Source organism: Macaca thibetana, chromosome 12 (genome assembly GCF_024542745.1).
Source record: "Macaca thibetana thibetana isolate TM-01 chromosome 12, ASM2454274v1, whole genome shotgun sequence".
NCBI lineage: Eukaryota > Metazoa > Chordata > Mammalia > Primates > Cercopithecidae > Macaca > Macaca thibetana.
The window spans coordinates 65,219,717-65,240,978 of NC_065589.1; the positions used below are offsets into that span (position 1 = coordinate 65,219,717).

General features: G+C 39.5%; 2 protein-coding genes and 1 long non-coding RNA gene across 3 annotated transcripts in view; 2 read left to right on the top strand and 1 right to left on the bottom strand.

Moving 5' to 3' along the window:
• The window catches only part of PDE11A (phosphodiesterase 11A), a 467,408-nt gene that overhangs the window by 393,337 nt on the left and 52,809 nt on the right, over nt 1-21,262 (top strand). Inside the window, exons 15-16 of the mRNA XM_050750610.1 lie at nt 120-220; nt 16,595-16,672. Coding sequence (XP_050606567.1) covers nt 120-220; nt 16,595-16,672 — 179 coding nt within the window. The remainder of the gene's footprint in view (nt 1-119; nt 221-16,594; nt 16,673-21,262) is intronic.
• NFE2L2 (NFE2 like bZIP transcription factor 2) overlaps nt 1-21,262 on the top strand; it is a 598,880-nt gene that overhangs the window by 130,778 nt on the left and 446,840 nt on the right. The window lies entirely within an intron of this gene.
• The window catches only part of LOC126932093 (uncharacterized), a 45,653-nt gene that overhangs the window by 6,120 nt on the left and 18,271 nt on the right, over nt 1-21,262 (bottom strand). The window lies entirely within an intron of this gene.

Sequence of the window (21,262 nt, forward strand, 5' to 3'; positions counted from 1 at the left end):
CTATGCTTTTTAAAAAGTGATTTTTTAATGTTCCCAGACTTTTTTTTAATAGAGGAAAAACATGTAATCAACAACCACAGATTTAATGTCCTTTGTGACTTCTTACTTTCTCATTACAGGGTCACAATATCTTTGCTAACCTGTCCTCCAAGGAATATAGTGACCTTATGCAGCTTTTGAAGCAGTCAATATTGGCAACAGACCTCACGCTGTACTTTGAGTAGGTATTGGCATTTGATCTGTTTGACAAATGGATATCTAAAGTTCCATCCTGTAATTAATCTCCAGTTCTACACTAGAGCTTACCTGGTTATCTTAGCATTGATATCAATGTGTAAATGAGCTAAATTTTTTGTCGTTGTTGTTTCTCTCTCATATAAATGAAGTCCATTAAAGTGGTGTATATAAGCCAAGAGAATCAAGGAAGGCTATATTCACAAGATTTCTATTTTTCTTCTGTTTTATGAGCCTTGTTTGACACACAACTCTGAAACTAAGTGATGGCCATTTTTATCTTAGATATAACTAATATTGCTATTTAAGACTGTTAATTTCTGGTCAGCTGTATAATGGCATTGATAATGAAGATGAAAAATATTCAGTGATGGAAAATTAACTAGCAATCCAACAGTTCATTCCTTGATTCTTTTCTGTCTCTTTCTTAGAAGAGCTTTCTCTCCTTTTCAACAACGTTCGGGCCTTTCTCTGAGCTGGAAATTGCACCCTCCCATTTTCAGTGGGACGTGCTTTAACAGGTGCCACCTCTTTTAGCAGCCTGGAAGTTTCTTCCACCACTCATTTGCACTGTTTTCTCTTATCTTAAAGACTAAACCATGTCACTCCCTTAAAAATATTATTTCATTTGACCCCATGGAGATCTTTAATTGCTTTTCTATTTACCTTTCTTTTACTGTCTACCTTTTTAAATAAACACAGCACATTTAGTACCTCTATTTTCCTAACACCCATTTACACCATGAAGAGCAGAGTCCATCTCCGCACTCTATCAAAATTGTACTCTCAGAGGTCACCAAAGACATTTCTCTCCTCAAATTCAATGGCCTGTACTCATTTCTGATAGTTTCCATCTGCTTTGAGATATCTGAATGTTTAATGGGTTATTATCAATTTCTACTCTCCTTGCTTCCCCAATCTCCAGCTGCCTTTCTCTCTTCTTTTCTAGATCCTTGGCAGGTTTCTTTTCTCCTTGCTCCTGTGTATAAGCTCTTGAACCATGTTCTTCTTTCTCTACTCAGATCACTCTCCTGGCCTCATTTCTATGTTACCTCTATTTATGTTATGACCTGTGTGTAGAAGACTCTGAAATTCTTCACTGTAACCCTCCCTCACACCATAGACCTGTATCTCCAACTTCCATCTCAAAAACCTTCAGTGTCCTCATTGCTTTCAAAGTAAGTTCTAAATTGGTTTGACTTTCAAGACCCTCTATAACCTGCCCCCAACCTTTTTTCATTCTTACCTTCCACTTCTCCCCTACATGACTGTTCTACGTCAACCAGAGTAGTCTACGCAGCACCCTTTGGAACACCGTATGTAACGTTCCCTGTGCCCTCACTGTATCACCATTCCCACATGGAATCCTGTTCCTCCACTCCCCATCTTCCTGACTGACCATACTTTAGGATCGCTCTCTTCTATCACTTCTTCTAGGAAGTCTTGTGTCACTCGCTTTGAAATGACTCCCTTTGAAAAGCACTGTGGCATTGCACCAGTTAGAATTAAGTTCAATTGTAAGGGATGTTCAAAGCTTAAGACACTAAAAGCTCAAAGAGATTGCTAGGAAGTCACTCTGTAGAATGCTCAGTACCCAGTAAGTCCTCTGCTAACACAGCCAGGTCACTCCCTTTATTCTACCTTTAGAAGGCCAGAAATGTATCCTCTGGAGAAATAAAATGAAGAGCTCTGAACTGAGGAGAAGTACAGGGTGGGAATGAGATACAGTGCTCAGAAGAAGGGATTAAGTTAAATGGAACCAGTCTCTGCATTGAAAACCTATAGTCCATAGCCAAGCACTTAGAAGCTAGGAGTCTATAAGCCACACACCCAGGGTTGTCAGATTTAGCAAGCAGAAGTACAGAAAGTCCAGTTACATTTAAATTTCAGATAAACAATAAATCGCTTTTTAGAATAGATAGATGTCCCATGAAACATTTGGGACATATTTATACTAAAAATTATTTTTTGTATATTTCAGAATAGCTACAAGAGAGGACTTGAAATGTTCCTAACAAATAGAAATGATAAATATTCAAGGTGACAGATATCCTAAATACCCTGACTTGATCATGGCACATTCTGTACATGTAACAAAATGTCATATGTACCCAACAAATATGCATAAATATTATGTATTGATACAAAATTTTAAAAATAATTATTTTTTCTCTGAAACTCAAATTATTTTATCTGGCAACTGTACCCCTCCCCACCACACACAACTCCTATTTAGCTTTTTAATGCCTTACTATTACACGCGGAAAAGCAAGAATCACAGAACATTTTACTAGCATCCGATATGAAAGACAGAGGCCAAAACAAACAGAAAAAAAAATGAAATTCAGGGAAAACAGGGAGAGGAAGAAAACAAAAAAAGCTAAAAACTGTTGTTAGTATTCTCAGAGAGCTAAGATATTACATCCATGAAACAAGAACAGGATGCTTTTTAAAAATAACAATAGGAGCAACTATGAAAAAGAAAGCACTTACGAAAATTAAGAACATGATAGCCAAATAAAAAAATGAAATGAAAGCATTAGGAAACACAGGTCAAGGACAAAAGCCAGCAAAGTGGAAAACACTGCTATATTTCATTATATCTATTTTAGTACTATTTGATTTGTTAACTATGTTCATGTATTACTTTGATAAATATAATTTTTAATTAGTTTAAAATATATACTTAAAAATTAAAATCCTAGCTCTGCCACTAACTACCTGTCACCAGATAAATTATTTATTTCTCTGAGCCTTTCTTTCAAGTATAAAATAGAGATAACAGTACCTATGTCATGTCTTAGAAATGGTGACATCTACAACCTCATTTGCTTTATAACCTATTTATTTTTCATGTTTTGTGGCCCTTTCGTTGACTTAAATGTCATGATCTTTCATCTGTTTTCTGGATTAATGCTCCTTGATTTGGGATTTATGGAAAATCTGTATCCTTTTAATGTTTTATTGCCTGTCCCTGACACTTGCAGGATCTTGTGTTATTTTTCTCAAAGTAGAAGCATTTTCCCAAGCCATGCTTCCAAGTAACTTCTAAAGAGAGAGAAAAAAAACCTCAACACTCAGAGCCCATTTATCAAGCCCTGTTAGGGATTTGACGAATCACTGAGTGACCGCTGGCATGCAGTCAACGAAGTTGGTTGCAACTCGTTTTCTCATTACTCTGTTCTTATCTTAATGCTGCAGCCCCTGATAATGTTTGCTGACTCCCAGAGAAGCTGGCTTGTTCTCTTTTCGTCAGCGTTATTGTTTTTTGAGGTTCTAAATAGCTGCCCATTCTCTAATCAAGACTTTCAGAGGATTGATTCACTTGCCTGTCTAAAGTTGCATTCAAATATTGCCATATTTTTAGCCAGAACAATCTCTAGGGTTATAATGAGGGGGAAAGCAGCTACTACAAACTGTCACCCAGAAGTTTTTATTTAATAAATGTGCAATTGTGGAATCGGAAGGATCATAGAAATGATGCAATCCAATTCATCTCCTGTTTTGCTGATCAGGCCCAGAGGTCCAAATGGTTAAATAGCGTAGCTTAGGTCACATAACTCATTATTGGTAAAACTGGAACCCACACTTCCTGTTTCAGGGCTTTTTCTTCAATCACCATGGTCCCCTCTCTAATGGAAGAATCAAGAAAGAATTGTCATTTTAATTGGGGATATATTATGTGATAATGTTGACCCTTTCCAGGTGTTCTGTAATCAGTTTAAACACCAGCTTGGGGTCCCCGTGTCCTCTCCCAAAGCAAAGTTGGAGATAAAGGCTTGCATTCAGGTAGTTTAGTTTTGGAAATGACACCAAGAATAAGAGTGAGGGGCTGGGACAGTGAGATGGGGAAGGAGGGAAGCCAGTGAAAGGAAGGCCACATTTCTTTGTTGTTCACCACTATGGTCAACCAGTCTTGATCCTGCAGGGACCATCTGAAAAGTCTCATACTTTGCACTTCAAAATTGTCCACTACCCACCATCCTCATCAACGAAATGTCGATCTGTAGGTTGTTAACTCTCATGTACTTCCAGGTTGTGCGTGCCTGATGACTGGGCATTCCTGCAGCCATCTCATCCCGGTCCCACACATGAAGTCAGAGCAGTGCCAGGACAGAAAGTATGTGATCCTCAGGACCACTGAGGCACTGCGTGTAGCAGCAATGGCAGGAGAGGGGTGGGTGGGCCAAGAGGATATGAGGCCCCCCGTACAACTCGTTTCTGGAAGTCTGGATTATTGTTGGTTCTTCTGCCCTGACTACTCAACTCAAAATTCATAATACAGTTGAAGAAACCAAAAAGGAAGCTCACTGCTTTCCTCTCCTAGAGGGAGAAAGTCACTCTAGGAAAGGGCCAGGCTGGGCAGGGTAGAGCCCTGCCTTTTGGAGACAGGTTTCTGACTCATTCCTAGAGGCAAGGTTTCTTGCCATGCTCTAAAAGGAAAAACATATATAAGATTCATGGAAATGTGGAAAGACTCAAAAACATCCATGAAAACTTATGATTTTAATTTCTAAAGACCTTGTGTGTCCTTGGGAGTCTGTCATTCAAATGGCATATGAAAGCAGAATTCACAAGATTAAAATACAAAAACAAACAAAATCCTTAATGTGAATTTCTGAGTTTCACAACCTGAGCCTGCGGTTAATGATTCATTCTGATTTTCCAACTCACTGAAAACGCTTTCCAGTTACTGCTGAGCGACTTTCTGAAACCGATTTCTGTGCCTGTTTCTGAGTCCCTGCAGTGAATAAGGCTTTGATAGTTAGTAGTAATTTCACCAGCTTTGAGAGTCGGATCTCTTTGCCTCAGTTTCCTTGTCAGCAACAGGGGTATAGGCATATCATCCATTCTAATCTCCTAGGATCCTTGTGGCAGTGAAAAGAGATTAATTTTATGAAAGAGCTTTGACAATGTAAAGTACCTTATAAAAAAAGGAATCACTCAGCCAGAAAACTTAATAAAATATGCACCATAAAAGATGATGCTTGTTGGAGTGGGCAGAGAGATCTAAAATTACAAATGTTATAACTTCAAAGGGATGGTACAAATGTCCTGTACTATTTATCTGCATATATATCTACAAAGATGACCTATGCACCTTCCACTATTAATAATAAAAACAACAACTAATATTTTTTGAGTGCTTACTTAGGACCTTTGTATACGTTACGCCATTCAACAGTGAAAGCAGTCCTATTAAAATAGGTACTATTATTAATGTCAACCTAAAAGAAAGAAGCTGTGGCAAAATTAATATAAGTAGGGAGTTTATTTGGGCCAAGATTGAGGACTGCAAGCCAGGAGCATAGATTCAAGTTGCCCTGAATATACAGTCCAATTAGCAGCAGCTACAAGTGGATTTTCAAAAGGAAAGAAAAGACAATTCCTGCATTGTTTACCAAGAATTTACGTTAACATAACATAAGCTATTGATTGGCTTTGTTACATTGTCTTTTGTATCACAAATTCTAGGAACATGAAGATAGTGGGTGAGGCAGCTAGTCAGAAACAAAATGACTTTCAACAGTGGTCCCCAAGCATGGGGTAGGGGAGTGGGGAGCCTGACTGAAGTCCCATACTCATGACTCCCTGGGCCTGCAAGGAGCTCAGACTGCTCTGAGCTGTTTTTTCTTTTCTCATTAACCCCACAGTACACATGAGGAAACTGAGGTTTGGAATGATCAGTAAATTGCTCACAATATTAAATAGTACATCTGGAATTTGAACCAAGTAGTTAGACTCCAAAATGTTCTTAGTTACTCTGCAGTTATATAATAGTCCGAGAGTACTCAAGGGGAAACTGGGGCCAATCCAGGAAATATTTGGGCATTAGAAACAGCAGAAATTTGAGGATGTAAATGTCTAAAGCTAGTTTCAAACACACTTCATGTCAGCATGCTAAGTGTTAGCAATTCAACTAATGCCAGGCCCCACCACTGGGAGTGCAGGGTGGGTGTGGAGGCTGCAGGTCAGTGGTGCGCAGTACCCAATCTGGTGGGGCTAAGACTGCAATTAGAGGCTTCTTGTGTGCAGTTGAGCTAAGCTGGTGCACCAGGGATTGAAAATTCTTTAGCTTTAATACAGTCACAGGGGTTGTTGCTATTGGGTAGCAATAAACAGTTTAGCATTGATCCTCAACAGGCTGTGATTACATAACACTATATCTCATCCTCTAGGTGCCTGCTCCATGCCCAGCACCATTCTAGGCATTACAGTATCTTCCTGTATCAGCACTGAAATGGAAGCTCCATGAATGCAGACACCTTACTCTGTAGCTCACTCTTGGAACCCACAAAACCTGACACACTGCCTGATATAATGAGTTCTCAAAATAACTTTCTGATATTGAATTATCATATCAATGTGCAAGGTAGATATTATTGGCCCCATCTGATAAATAGGGAAAACTGGGCTTAAAGAGGTTGAGTAATTTGTCCAAAGTCACTAAGTTGTCTGTGATCAGTTCTCCGTGACACAATGCCTCAGACCATGATTTAAGCCAATAATTTTCCAATAATTCAGATACTATAAATCCACTTGGGTGCTCAATGCTTTTAAGATTGGTTTCCTAAATTAATCAGACTTATCTTCAAATTGAAAATTTGCCACTTCTCTTTGCGATCTGCACTCATCAGCAATTTTGGAAAATGCCCAGTCTGGTGGTTTCTTTGTATTTGTCTTTCCAGAGGGATGCAGTGAATAGCATTTCTCAAAAGCATCTAACGATGACAGAAAAATGCACTAAACTATTTTAAATTGTTCAGTGTGATAGTTTGGCCATTCTTTTAAAAATCAGATTAATATCTAGACAATTCATTTTAAAAAATTACAGCGGGAACTCAACAAATGTTTCTACTGCTAGGCGGACATTCATTCATCATTCAACAAATATTTATTAAAAGCCAACTGTGTTCAGTGTTCTCAACTTCCACAGTTGCCTGCAGTCAACCAACCCCGTATTGGAAAGGATGAAAGCAAACTGATAGTAATAAGGTGTTAATAACTGATAGAACTTAAGCCATTACTCTATCCCAAACATTATTATATTTTAACACAGCCTGATGACTTAACTAATTAAAATTATATATTATTATAACATTAGGACAGCAGCCTCTGTAGTAGGTTGATGGAGGAAGTATTTTGGTATTTCTTGACATATTTCAAGGCATTTTTCCATATACTCATTCTATATCCCCATCCACATGATATCACAACTGACTAAAAAATGAGAAATGTATCCAACTAGCACTTCTTAATGGTTTCTCTGTGCCAGGCACTGTGCTAGTTGCTGGGAATGTACAAGCAGATAGGACATGGCTCTTACCTTCAGGCACTCAGAGCCCAGTGGAGAAGAGAGAGGGCAGCAACACCCAGCAGCGAAGGGCTGTGTCAAAGTGAATGCAGGAGCAGCTGGAGTGCGCCTGGTCAAGCCATGGCTTACACCGTTTCTTTGCCTGGTGATTGTGGTTTGACTGAACTGACTGCTAGGGCCCTGTGGTCTCTAATCTTCTGCCATTTTCAACATCTAGAGTAATCCTTATCTTTGTACTTCCTGCATTTTGCCAGTTTTATTTGCGCCATCAACAACAGCACAGCATCAAACAGGTCATTTCACTCAGGTTCTTGGCCGGCCCTTGTATTATCAGTGCTAGTCTAAAGCAGGGAGAATATTCACTTCAAAATTAAATAAATCACTTTTTTTCTTTAGTCATAATAACTGGAGTTAACATCTGTATATTAATTTTCTATTCTTCTCCAATGTTTGTATGCAAAAAAAAAGTCCAGAAATCTCTCTAGAATCTGCATGTAACAATTAATTGCAGATGTGTGATTTGCCTGTTGAATAAGCTGTTAGAAGACCAAAAGCACCAACTAACCCCAGCCACACATCCACACACCCTGTAACCCCTGCCTGACAAGTCTGGGGTTAAAATTGAGGAGAGTTATGGGCCGGGCACAGTGGCTTATGCCTGTAATCCCAGCACTTTGGGAGAACAAGGCAGGCAGATCACCTGAGGTCGGGAGTTCGAGACCAGCCTGACCAACATGGAGAAACCCCGTCTCTACTAAAAATACAAAATTAGTTGGGTGTGGTGGTGCATGCCTGTAATTCCAGCTACTCGGCAGGCTGAGGCAGGAGAATCTCTTGAACCTGGGAGGCGGAGGTTGTGGTGAGCCAAGATTGCGCCATTGCACTTCAGCCTGGGCAACAAGAGTGAAACTCCGTCTCAAAAAAAAAAAAGAAGAAAGAAATTGAGGAGAGTTACAGTGATGATTTGCCACCTCAGCAGTAAAACCTTCCTAAAGTTTATGGACTTTTAGTAGATTCAAAGAAGTTAGATGAATAGATAGATAAAGAATATGTATACATAAGTACATGTATAGATACATAAATTTGCAAAAAAATTCATGATTAAAATGTACACAGAAATGGTGATTTCTCATTTTACAAATAAAAGATGCCTTGCAGATAAATTACAAACCAGAAAGATTTTCAATGTGGTGATGGGTGACTGGTAACCAATCTTTAGAATTATTTTTGAAAGTAATTTTAGCAGTTCTGTTCAAATGATGCTTTTTTAAAGACTGCTATTTTTCTGAGTGGAACATATGTCAGGAGAGCAGGATAAAAGCCTAATAAAAACATATCTGATTATAAATGAGATTTTCCAGTAAGTTGCTTTCACTAGCTGAGGTACTTACCATTGTCCTTGAAAACCAAGGTTCCCCATGGTCTGCGTGAGAAGTTAATGATACAGTTCCTCATGACAGAGAAGTCTGGATCCAGCGAGTGTTGTATAATTTTGTGGATTTTCAAATATTCTTTTTAGCAGCCTCATGCTTCTAAAAATGCCCCTGTTTCTAACAGTTTCACATATGTTCATGCTGTTTACTCTGTTTAATCTATATACACATATACATTTAGATTCTAACACTTTCACATATGTTCATGCTGTTTACTCTGTTTAATCTACATACACATATACACTTAGATGCTAACAGAACAGCTGTATGGGCAAACTTGTTCCCAAAAGCACAGTGAATTTCACATTGTTACTTTGTAATGAGTATTACTAGGGAGAAGGTCAGAAATACATCACCTGGAGCTGTGAACCACCAACCTGGCCCAGGCCATCTGCAGTTGTTCTTTGGAGCACCCCCTTATTGATGATGGAAAGAGCCCTGTCTATGTCTACCTTGATACTTGGTATTGCCTTGGTACAGCAGCCTGTGATGCCGTTACATCACATGAGGGCTGCTGGCCCCACTGTCCATACACTTACAACATGAAAAGCTATCTAGCCCAAAGGTTTATGCTACACATAGTTTACAAAGATTAACTCAGAGGGCAGAACCGGGAGGCTGGAGACTTGTAATCTACCTAGATCTTCCTGTAACTGCCCTGGAACCCTGGACAAGTCACTTCACCTTCCTTCACCTTGAGTTTCCTCACCTATAAAATGAGAGAATTAATAGGAGATTTTTCTCAAAAGTTCCATACAGCCCTACCAGTCTAAAACTATAATGAAAACTCAAACATAGAAAATAAGTCATTCTATGACCCAGCACTTTTACATATACGTGTACATATTCATATGCATAGAGACAGAGAGAACTCACACAAATTCACAAGGAAACATGTACATGGTGGTTCATAGCTGCATTGTATGTAATAGCAAGAAATATTGGAAATAATATAAATTTTCATCATCCAGGAAATAGGTAAATAAACAGTGGTATAATAATAGATGGAAATAGCATACATCAGTGTGAAGAAATGGCCTAGAATTATATATAACAACATGGGTGACTCTTACAAGCATTGAATGGAAAAAGCAAGTTGCCAGAGAATGTATACACTATGATGACATTATTTGTATAAACTTTTAAAACATGTAGAGCAATATTATATATAATTTGCCTAGTAAAATTATAAGGATATATGTGATGATGCTTTATACAAAATTTAGAAAATGGTCATTGTATGGTGGGTGGGAAGAAGACGGAAGCAACAGTTGGGAGGTGCACAGGGCCTCAACAGGACTGACAGGGCTTTATTTCTAGGCAGGGAGGTAGATGGAAACTCTATGTGTGTCCATTGTGTAGTTTTTATACCTTTTAAATTTATTAAATATGCACAATAAATTTATTACATGATCTTGCCATATCATCACTTCAAAATCCTTTTTGTAGCCTTGTGAAAATGACTAACTCTATCTCCTGATCTTTCAAGAAGGATTTTTTTCAGGAACTTTAAAAGAATTTAAATGTGACCAGGCGTGATGGCTCATGCCTGTAATCCCAGCACTCTAGGAGGCCAAGGTGGGTGGATCGCCTAAGGTCAGGAGTTCGAGACCAGCCTGGCCAACATAGCGAAACCCCATCTCTACTAAAAATAAAAAAAAAAAATTAGCTGGGTATGGTGGTGGCCACCTGTAATCCCAACTACTTGGGAGGCTGAGGCAGGGGAATCGCTTGAACCCAGGAGGCAGAGGTTGCGGTGAGCCAAGATCACACCATTACATTCCAGCCTGGGCAACAAGAGCAAAACTCCATTTCCAAAAAAAAAAAAAAAAAATTAAATGTACTTTGATTTAAACTTTAAAATATCTCTTTGGCTATGTAATATGTGACTAAATGCATTACCAGATGTATTATACATGGTTCCACCGGTGACTAGACTTTCCTTTTCTTTTTTTTTTGAAACAGAGTCTCACTCTGTTGCCCAGGCTGGAGTGCAGTGGCGTGATCACAGCTCACTGCAGCCTTGACTTCTCAGGCCCAATTCATCCTCCCACCTCAGCTTCCCTAGTAGCTGAGACTACAGGCGCGTGCCACCAAACATGGCTAATTTTCGTATTTTTTGTAGAGATGGAATCCCACCTTGTTTCTAAGGCTTATTAAACAGAGAATATAGATTGAACAGAGTAAAGAGCAAACTACTGGGATCAAGCAATCCTCCTCCTACCTTGGCCCTCCAAAGTGCTGGGATTACAGGCATGAGCTACTATGCCTGGCCTCTCGTGTTTTTCTTGACAAAAGTATACAAGTTGATCAGTTCCTCATGATTCCTATTATCCAGAGAGATTCCTATTATCTCCTAAGAACATAATCAAACCTTGGGACGACAGAGTAAATAGAACCTATCATGAAGCAGCCATCCTTTTGTCTGTGAAGGAAGAATCAAATTAGTATGCTACGTTTTGATATATCTGATAAAAAGGCTCCTCTCACTGTCCCCGAGGAATAGTGGATGTTTCTTTTTGTCCTAGCGTTGCTTATGTGATGTGAAGTCTATGACTGATTTTGATTCTGTTAAGACTTTCACACCAGCAACTCTAGCTGTTAAAATTTCTATCATTGGGGAATTTATTCTCATGATGCTGTTTGATTGTCATATCACAGATTTGTATTTTTTAAAGAAAGGAGTTTGGGCCGGGCACGATGACTCACACCTGGAATCCCAGCACTTTGGGAAGCTGAGGCGGGCAGATGACCTGAGGTTGGAAGTTCGAGACCAGCCTGACCAACATGGAGAAACCCCATCTCTACTAAAAATACAAAATTAGCCAGGCCTGGTGGTGTATGCCTGTAATCCCAGCTACTCGGGAGGCTGAGGCAGGAGAATCGCTTGAACCTGGGAGGCAGATCGCGCCTCAGAACCAGTGAGCCAAGATCGCGACACTGCACTCCAGCCTGGGCAACAAGAGCAAAACTCCATCTCAAAAAAAAAAGAAAGAAAGGAATTTGTTTTCTGCAATGAGTTAGGCACCCAGGGAACATGTTTTCACTCTGCATCAAAGATGTTATGGTCCCTATAGTGAACATACTATGGACAGATATAACAATAGTTAATGGAAGGGAGTCAGATATTGGATGGAAATGGTGTTCTTACTTCCTACAACTTGTTATGTTGCCCATTTGGTTCAAGTTAGAATCTACTCTGCAAGAATCTGACAGGGCTTTTCTTGAATAGATTTTGTGTTGTTTACTTACTTCAGTCTCTCCAAATGGCAACTGTGAAGCCCCTAGAAAAATTAGGATCTAGGTGAAACCAGTGTTTAAAGAGTTTGTTTGTTTAATGATTAGCTTTCTGAGATAATCATTCTCATTCATTCATCAATTCAACAAATATTTATTGAGCTTCTATTACATGTCAGGCATTGTTGTAGATATTGAGGGGCAGAAGTGAACAAAAGTGGGCCAAGCTTTGTCCTCATGAAGCTTGCATTCTAGCAATTTCTTGGAATAACTCATAGAATTAAAATGGCCACCCAGGAGCATGTGATGACAAGGATGATGGCTGACAAGCTTTCAGGAAGTCTTTCACAATCCTCCAGGATCTTCCCAGCCAAGCGAAGTACCTTCCTCTGTGCTCCAAGGACACCCTGAATGTATCTTAGCTGCTTGGGACAGCTCTTATTTTAACCTATTGTGTTTGTATCCCAGCTCTGCCACTCACCATCTGTGAAACCTTGAGCCAGGTACTCACCCTTCTGAGCTTAATCACAGTAACGAGTCCTTACTGATAACCTAATTTTGCCAGGCAATCTGCTAAAGTGTTTTACATAAATCATTTCATTTGGTCCTCCCACCAACCCTACAACGTAGATCCCATTACTATAACTCTTTTACTAATAAGAAAACGGAAGCCCAGCAAGGTTAAGTAACCTACTCAAGATCAGTCATGTGAGTAGTGAGTGCCAGACCCCAGCAAGTCTGCCAGGAACACGGTAAAGACCCAGTGAATATCATCCTCATCAGGGCTGGAACTAGGGTGAAGCAAGTGAGGTGAGTGGTTCAAGTACAAGTTCAGATCTTGTCTTTATTTGGAATTTTGTTGTTGTGTTCATTATGGATTTTTTGCATTTTATTTTTATTTTGTTAAATATTGCATTAAAATATTTATCTTGATAAGTAAATTTTTTGGCACCCACTTCAATTTTGTGCCCCAAGCAAGTGCCTCTCTCAGCTCACTCTAGTCCCAGTATTATTATTCTCATTAATATTACATTTAAAGAGGGAATTATCTATTTATTTGTTGGTAGCCCTGGCTAAACTCAGAGACATTTGAAAGAAACCCCCAATTATCCTGTGACCATAAAGCCTAAAAAGACTTGGTACAGAGTAGATGCTCAATAAATACTTGTTAGACTTCATAATAATTTGAAAAAAAGATGAATTTCTATGTAGTGAGAGGAGAAAACTGGGCAAACTGTTAGATCTCCATTAGTCCAGTTAGTCCACTGTGTATTATTGTTGGCAGTAATAGTATTAATATTGTTTACAAATTAACAATAGTTTCAGGTATTGAGTATCTAACAGGGCCAAATGTTTAGTGCACCTTATCTCAATTTCTCACTACAAAGCTGGAAACTGAGGCTCAGCAATGTGAAGTCACTCACCCAAGATCACACAGCTAATAAGTGACAGTCAGCATTAAGCCCAGGTAAACGCAGGTCCAAACCTGGGCTCTTTCCACTCCACCACTTCCCTTTCTATTTCACTTCACAGTCAGTGATGGTAATGTTGTAGAAAAAACTGGGTTCTTGTCACACGACCAGGAAAGATTAGGCAAGCAGACACTTTGAAGAGTGAGAGGTTATGGAATTTATTGGGCAAAAAGGAAAAAGACTCTCAGCAAAGCAAAAGAAGTTCCTGTTAACAGGCCCCCATCTCACAGATTGAATCCCAGGTTCCCACGTGGGAACAGAAGGGGCCAGGCTCCTCCCTACTGCAAACAGCACAAACTTCCCGAGGCCTCACCCATCCTCCCAGTGCACAGGCCAGTTGGAGATTATCCAGGGAGCCCTTTTTACTTGGCTTTGTCAGTAATATGAAAAAGGCACGACCACTGGTCATGAAGAATGGAATGGGTCAAGTGAAGAAGATAAGAAAGTTATATGAAGAAAAGAAATGTATACACTTGCCCACCCAAAGCAGAAGGCGTTCCTGAACCCTTCTATGTAATTGGGCTATGCTATCTCGCCAGCTGCTGTAAGGTTGTCTTGGAGATTCTTCCATGCTCTATGTAGTATGGCCTAGTATGGCCTTGACCTGCATCATTTTGAAAGGATAGATCCAGGACCTGTCTTTGTGTCTCTAATACAGAAGTGAGCTATACATTTGTCTTCCTGACCTGTCTCCTTTCAAGTAATTTTAGTAGTTAGTCTGACCCATTGGCAAGAAATCCACACAGTTGGTCAGTTGGTGATGAGCACCCCAGACCAGACACAGTGGAGCCAGTTGTTCTCAACCTCTTGTCCTTTGTCCCCCAGTACAGCAGGTCAGCACTAAGTTTCTGAGATCCTGGTCTGATTTCTACCATAAATTATATGTCATGGTGGTATTTTCCAAAGTGTAGTTTTTGAAACATCAGTACTATGTGGAATTTTGTGGTGAAATAAGGTTAAACAGGCTTTTCTACCTCCATATTTCTCAGAGACTTCAACGGTTAATATGGATGGGGTCTCCAAGAGAGGTATATTAAGGGCAGCATTTCTCAAACCTACTTGGCCAGGAACATCTTCACATGGAGCACCTCTTAAGACTAGCATTTTGAGAGATGCACTTTGGGAAATGGTGTGTTAGGATCTTTTAAATATTCTCTCATTAGCAAGTGCCAAGAGGATGAAAACTTGGGAAGTGATTCTTAAATCAAAATGGTGATGTCCTCTTTTTTTCCTTTTCTCACTAAAAATGAAAATCATCTAACTAAAATATTCTTTTCTTGTCTTTTCCATATCTATACATCTCCAAATGAATTTCCATGGCTGTACGTGTGAGTTGTAAACCAAAAAGTGTCCGTGACAGGTCTCAATCAATTTAGAAGTTTATTTTGCCAAGGTTAAGCACATGCCCATGACATAGACTCAGGAAGTCCTGAGAACATACGCCCAAGGTGGTTGGACTACAGCTTGGTTTTATATGTTTTAGGAAGACATAAGACATCAATCAGTACATGTATGATGTATGTTGGTTCAGTCAGGAAAGGCGGAACAACTTGAAGGAGGGAGTGGCTTCCGGGTCATAGGTGGATTCAAAGATTTCCTGATGGGCAGTTAGTTGAAAGGGTTTATCTAAAGACCTGGTATCAATAGAAGGGAGTGTCTGGGTTAAGATAAGGGGCTGTGGAGACAAATGTTTTTGTTATGCAGATGAAGCCTCCAGGTAGCAGCCTTCAAAGAGAATAAATTGTAAATGTTTCTTATCAGACTTTAAAAGTGCTCTTACTTAATTCTCTTCTGGATTAGGAAAAAGACCTGGAAAGGGAAGGGGATTCTCTACAGAATGTAGATTTTTCTCCACAAGAGACAGCTTTGTAAGGCCATTTCAAAATATGTCAAATAAATCTATTCTGGGATAAAATACTTTGATTTCTTTTAGGGCCTGTTATCTGTCATGTTGGTATCTCATTGCTACAAAGAGTCTGCTTTGTCAGTCTTAAGGTCTCTGTTTTAATGTTAATGCTGGTCAGCTGTATCTGAATTGCAAAAGGGAGGAAGGAATAATGAGGCATGTCCAACTCCCACTTCCCATCATGGCCTGAACTAGAGTTTCAGGTTAATTTAGGAATGCCCTTGGCCAAGAGGAGAAGTCCATTTATTTGGTTGGGGGCTTAGAATTTTATTTTCGGTTTACAGGGTCAAGCACTTAAAATGTTGAGACACTATGCTACATGCTTTCCACATGTCATTCATTTAATCCTCACAGTAACTCTGTGAGTTAGCAACTAAAATCCCTGTGTTAGAGATTAGGAAATTGAGACTTAGAGGGTTTAATTAACTTTCCAAAGTTGTACAGCAAGTGAGTTGCTAAGCGAGTGTTTAAACATGGTTACAGACTTCATAGTCTATGCATTTAAGCACTGAAATGGTGAAATAGTTATTTTCTAACCTGGAAAAAAATATATTTATCTTGAATTTACTACCAGGGAGTTTATCTTATCTTGGATCATCATACAGCTCAATTCTTTGTTGGATGATAAAAGAACATTCTAGAGTTGTTCCCACTTTTTATTTGTCCTTGCCTCCCTTCTCTGACTTTCAGTAAGTGTCCCAAGGGCTTCAGAGCACATAATCCTAAATGCCACACCACATTGTTTTCTGTTTTATGGCTCTATAATCTCCTCTGTTGTAAATACATTCAGAAATGATTGTGGCTTTTCCTTGAAGCCTCAACATTTTTTAGAAAGTGATTTATTTTGATAGTGCTTTAGCCTCATGATTTCAAATATTAAGTTACTCGGTTCAGGTGGTCTTATGTTTTTCCCATAAATGTATTTATGTCACCCCACAGACTGGGAAATCTCATTCCAGTTTTTTTTTCTTTCTTTCTTCATTTGATTTTCCTGCAGGAGGAGAACTGAATTCTTTGAACTTGTCAGTAAAGGAGAATACGATTGGAACATCAAAAACCATCGTGATGTATTTCGGTAAGAAAAAGCTCTTATTTATGTGTTTCTTCATTATTTGGACATTTAGCCATGCTTTTCTGACAGTGCTAAGAGCATAGAAGTGACTTTTAAAGTAACAAATCTTAGCTTACATTCAAAACATTCAGAGATCAGTTGGATAACTAGAGAAATTATTGAGAATGTCTTTTCATCTTATAATGTATTATATTTTTGTCTCTTCTCCAAAAACTCTGCCATCAAATTTAGAAAATGAAGTTCAAATTAGTTCAGTTTTGGCAAGCCACGATTCTTCTGTTTTCTGGGGAAGCTGGGGTGCAAGTTGGGTGGAGAAGGGATTTTTGTACCCTAGAAATCAGAGTTACATAGCACAAAGGAAGTGGGGAGAACTTTTGCTTTTCTTTAGCGACAATAGACCAATCAGAACAATATTGGAGGTGGAGATAAGAAGTCTGTTCTAGCCTTTGCCTGGGACATCTTCCAAGTTGTTTAGAAAGGACAGTAGCAACACACTGTGTGTATGGGGCAGATTTTAACCTCTCTTGCAGCCACTCCAGAGATTGGGCACCATTCCTCTTTCTCTCATACCCCATTCTTCCACTCTCTCCACCTCACCCACCCCAGACCTCCTACTGTCTTATTCCTGTTCTAACATTGCTAAGTTTTGCTGAGAGAGCTCATGAGGCCAGGGTTAGGGCACACTGGGTCTGCTCCACAACCAGGCAACTAATGGATTACCCCAAGCGGAAACCTTGACATAGTCCTGCCATATCTGCTATATAAAATCTCTGGCACCATCTTCTGAACACAGGCCACTGCCTGCCCCACCCTCTGTAGCTGTCCTCATATCACCTTCCTGCAGCCCTCTCCCCAGAGGGCTCTAGTTTTTTCCTCTATACTTTAATATTCCTCTGTATTATCTTTACAGACCTTTTTCTTCATTTTTCATCTTCAAGACCAGCCCCTCCACTGGTGCCCTAATTCTATTCCCTCCACCTCCCCACCCCCAACCCGCCACCGCAACCTGGCTCTATCAATCATGCTCCTTTGGCTTCCATTTTCAAAATCTATTTTATTCATCATGACCTTTCTAAATCTAAAAATACACTTCTGCCTCCCCAGTCAAAAAGTCATCCCTACAGGCTGCCTTTTCTCCAGGTCCCATCATAGTTTTCTCCTTCCCTTCACTCCCACACTTCACTCCACACTTCCTAATTTCTTGCAAGGCAATTTCTTTCTTTTTGTATAATTTTTAATTCCATGAGTAATTGTATGAGTATATATTTTCTGTAACAAATCAAAACATTGCTAATAAGCCCTCAGATCTCCTTTGAGCTCAACCCCCAGTTCCCATACTGGTTGCACAGCTGTAGTTTGTTAATTGTATATTGTGTTTTTCCAGACCATTTCCAAAGCACTTACATACATATGTACCCTTAGGAAAAATACTGTTTAGTGTGTATTTTGATTGTCTATTTTAACATAAATTATATATTTATATACCAATGTGAACCTGGTTTTCCACTCAACTACATGGTTTGGAATTCTTTACGTGTTTTTACCTCATCATCTTTTATCATTGCACAGTATTCCAAAATACAGATACAACACAGAATATTTACCCACTCCTTACTGAGGAATTAAGTCTGTACTATGCGATTTCTGCTTCTGTTGAACCACAGTCACCTTCCAAGTATTAAATGCTGCAATCTTTGTTCTCTTCAGCTTCCTGATCTCTTTATAGCCCCTAATTGAGTTGGCCTCTCTTTTCTTAAAACCCTCTCCAGTCTTGGATTCTGCAAAGCTATATATGCTTCTGGATTCTCTTTCTTTCTGACTCTTTCCTTCTTAGTCTTTTTCTAGCCCTAAACAGAACTGTCCCCCAGGGATGTATTTTTTATTCTCTTTTTCCTCAGCATCCTTCTGGTGTCACTACTATCTCTTCTCAAATGACTGCCAGCCCTTTTCTTGGGCTTAGCCTCTCTTCTGAGCTCTTTTCCTGAAATGCCAGTTCTCATTCAGTTTCTCTACTTAGATATTTTCCTACAGAGATTTTCAAACTTTTTTGACAAGGAACCCCATGTGGAAGAAATATCTTATTTGGAAGCATGGTACATAAAATGGAGGTGCTCCAGGTTCTCCCCTCTCCTCTCATCTGCCCTCCCTCCCCCATTTCATGGTTACGCTCTGACCACCTTGCACCAAGGGTGGTGCTCTAAGGGAGCACCATCTGTAGAGAATTTTAAAATAGTAATAAAACCAACTAAAAGTCAGTCTGCTTTTTATTATCACCATGTGCCAGCAATTCTAAATAGTCAATGGTGAGACATACCTCCTAAGAAATGTCTTTTGTTGGTTTAAATTCGAAACAATTGCTGAGGTTACTGTTATGATAAAAAATAATTGATATGAAAGCTTCAGATCAGCACATTTATTATTTATCCTTTATTTGCACACGTAACATAAGTTAATTCTAAGAATGCCCAGGCATACAGCTGGCTCCTGACGTAGGTGGATGCAGCTACACACTTTCAATAGTAAGTTCCTAACTGTTCAGAACCTCTCAAACTCTCTGGCTGTCGTTTGTGTTTCCAACCTTGCAGAACTATATTCCTGCTTTTAAAGACTATATTCAGAATAAACAATGATAGCACAGTGATGGTAAATATGAAGACACATAACTTGAGATACTTTCATTCTGTCATTTTATGTGATCATTCATGGTTTTTATTCATGTTTAAAATTTAAAACAGTGAAAGAAAGTGCAAACTGCAAAGTGTCGTATTTTTGTTTGGCAAGTACAAATTTCAGTCTGTACACAAAATCTTTTTACTCAATTTGAATACATCTTTAACATTAAAATTTGTTGATTTTAAATTGTTTTACAACTACAGAACAAGAAGATAATGATTGTCACAAGATGATTATTGAAATAATTTTGGCATATAGAGGAGAGGTAATGTTAACTCACTGTAAACTGAACTAGAATTATAGGGACCTCAGTCTAAAACAGTTGGTAGAAACTCTCTCCCTGGTCTCTTACTCTCAAAAAGATCCTTCACTTCTTGAAGAGCCTTAATCTAAAAAATAAGATAGAACTGCTCATTTGTTCTCTTCAGTTCTTCCTTTGCAATCTTCCATCCCTGTATCTCCTGCAGTCTTCCTTTCCATTCTCCCTTCCTTCCTTTTAGGCTTTTGTCAATTTATGTCTCCAATGAGTCTCCCTCCTTCCACCCTCTCCTTCTTCAAACCATCCTCACATCCACCACCTAAAGTTTCCTCCCTAAAGGTCTGTCCAGGTCCCTTGTGAGTCCCCAGCCTTAGCTGACTCTCCAGTGCCAGACGGACAAAGGTTGCAGCCACTCCACCCGTCCTACGTCTCAGCCTCTCCTGTGTGCCTTCTCTGTGTGGACTTCCTGCTCCCCTGTATTCATTGAAGTAGAGATTCTTCTGTCAGACAAAGGATTCCAATCCTAGCTTTGACACTTCCTAACTGTACAACTTTGGGCAAGTTACCTAACCTTTCTGAGCCTTATTTTTTTTTATCTGTAAATAAGAGATAATAGTATTGCTACCACATATAGAGACTGAGTCAATCACCTTGTGGAGGCTTCCCAATAAGTGGTAGCTATTAGAATTATCATCTGAGCACCTGGCAGATACTCAATAAACTTGTTGATCAACTGATATGCATTTGAGGAGTAAGTTTCAAATTATCAATTGGACAGAACCTAAGTAATTATCCACATTATGATACAAATAGGCAAACCTCACAGAGATTATTTGCTCTGCAGGAGAGAGGCTGAGAAATCCCATGCTTTAGCCAGTCTTGTCCCCCTCCAGTACTGACAGCATCCATGTGTAGCAAGAGGGCATCTGGTAGCTTTGTGATAGGCACAGAATCCTGAATCCTTTACTCACCTTGGGAAGGTAAAGTGACTTCATCTCTGCGTGCTTCTGTTACTTATCTGTAAAATAAGGATAATAGCAACTACCTCTGGGGTGGTGACGACAAGTAGTTTAGTTAGCAGTTGGTTAGTAAAGCACTTAGTACAGAGGCAGACACACGGTAAGCAGTGTAGAAATGCCCAATACAGAAGGTCAAAAATGAATAGGCTGATGTGTCTCCCTTTGCGTAGTGCTTAACACAGGGATGTTTGGAATTAGAGGTTTCATCAGTGCTGCTTGGGTAGAGAGGGCTGCTGATGCCGGTGCCGCCTGGTTGTGACTTGAATGACCTATTGTTATGTGTGACCCTGCCTTGTTCCCTGGAGGGGTTTCCTGTGGGGGGATCCCCCTGCCATCTAAGCATGCTCTGCCATCTGGGCAGCAGACATGTTTCCAAGGCATTAGATCTGGCAGGGTATGAAATGTTAACACCCAACGTCAGGACAGCCCTCTGACCTTTGGCTGCATACCCCTTTCTTCCAAAAGCAGTTAGCCAAGATGTGGTTCCCCAGCTCAAATCCTATGTTACTTTTCATCACATTCTGCTGGTTTTCAGCACAAAGAAAGCAGATTTGGGACAGAGTGTGCCTTATTTTTCCTCCTCCCACCACATTAAATTATATATAAGCACCAGAGCTATCTACAATTTGAATTGTTTCCCGT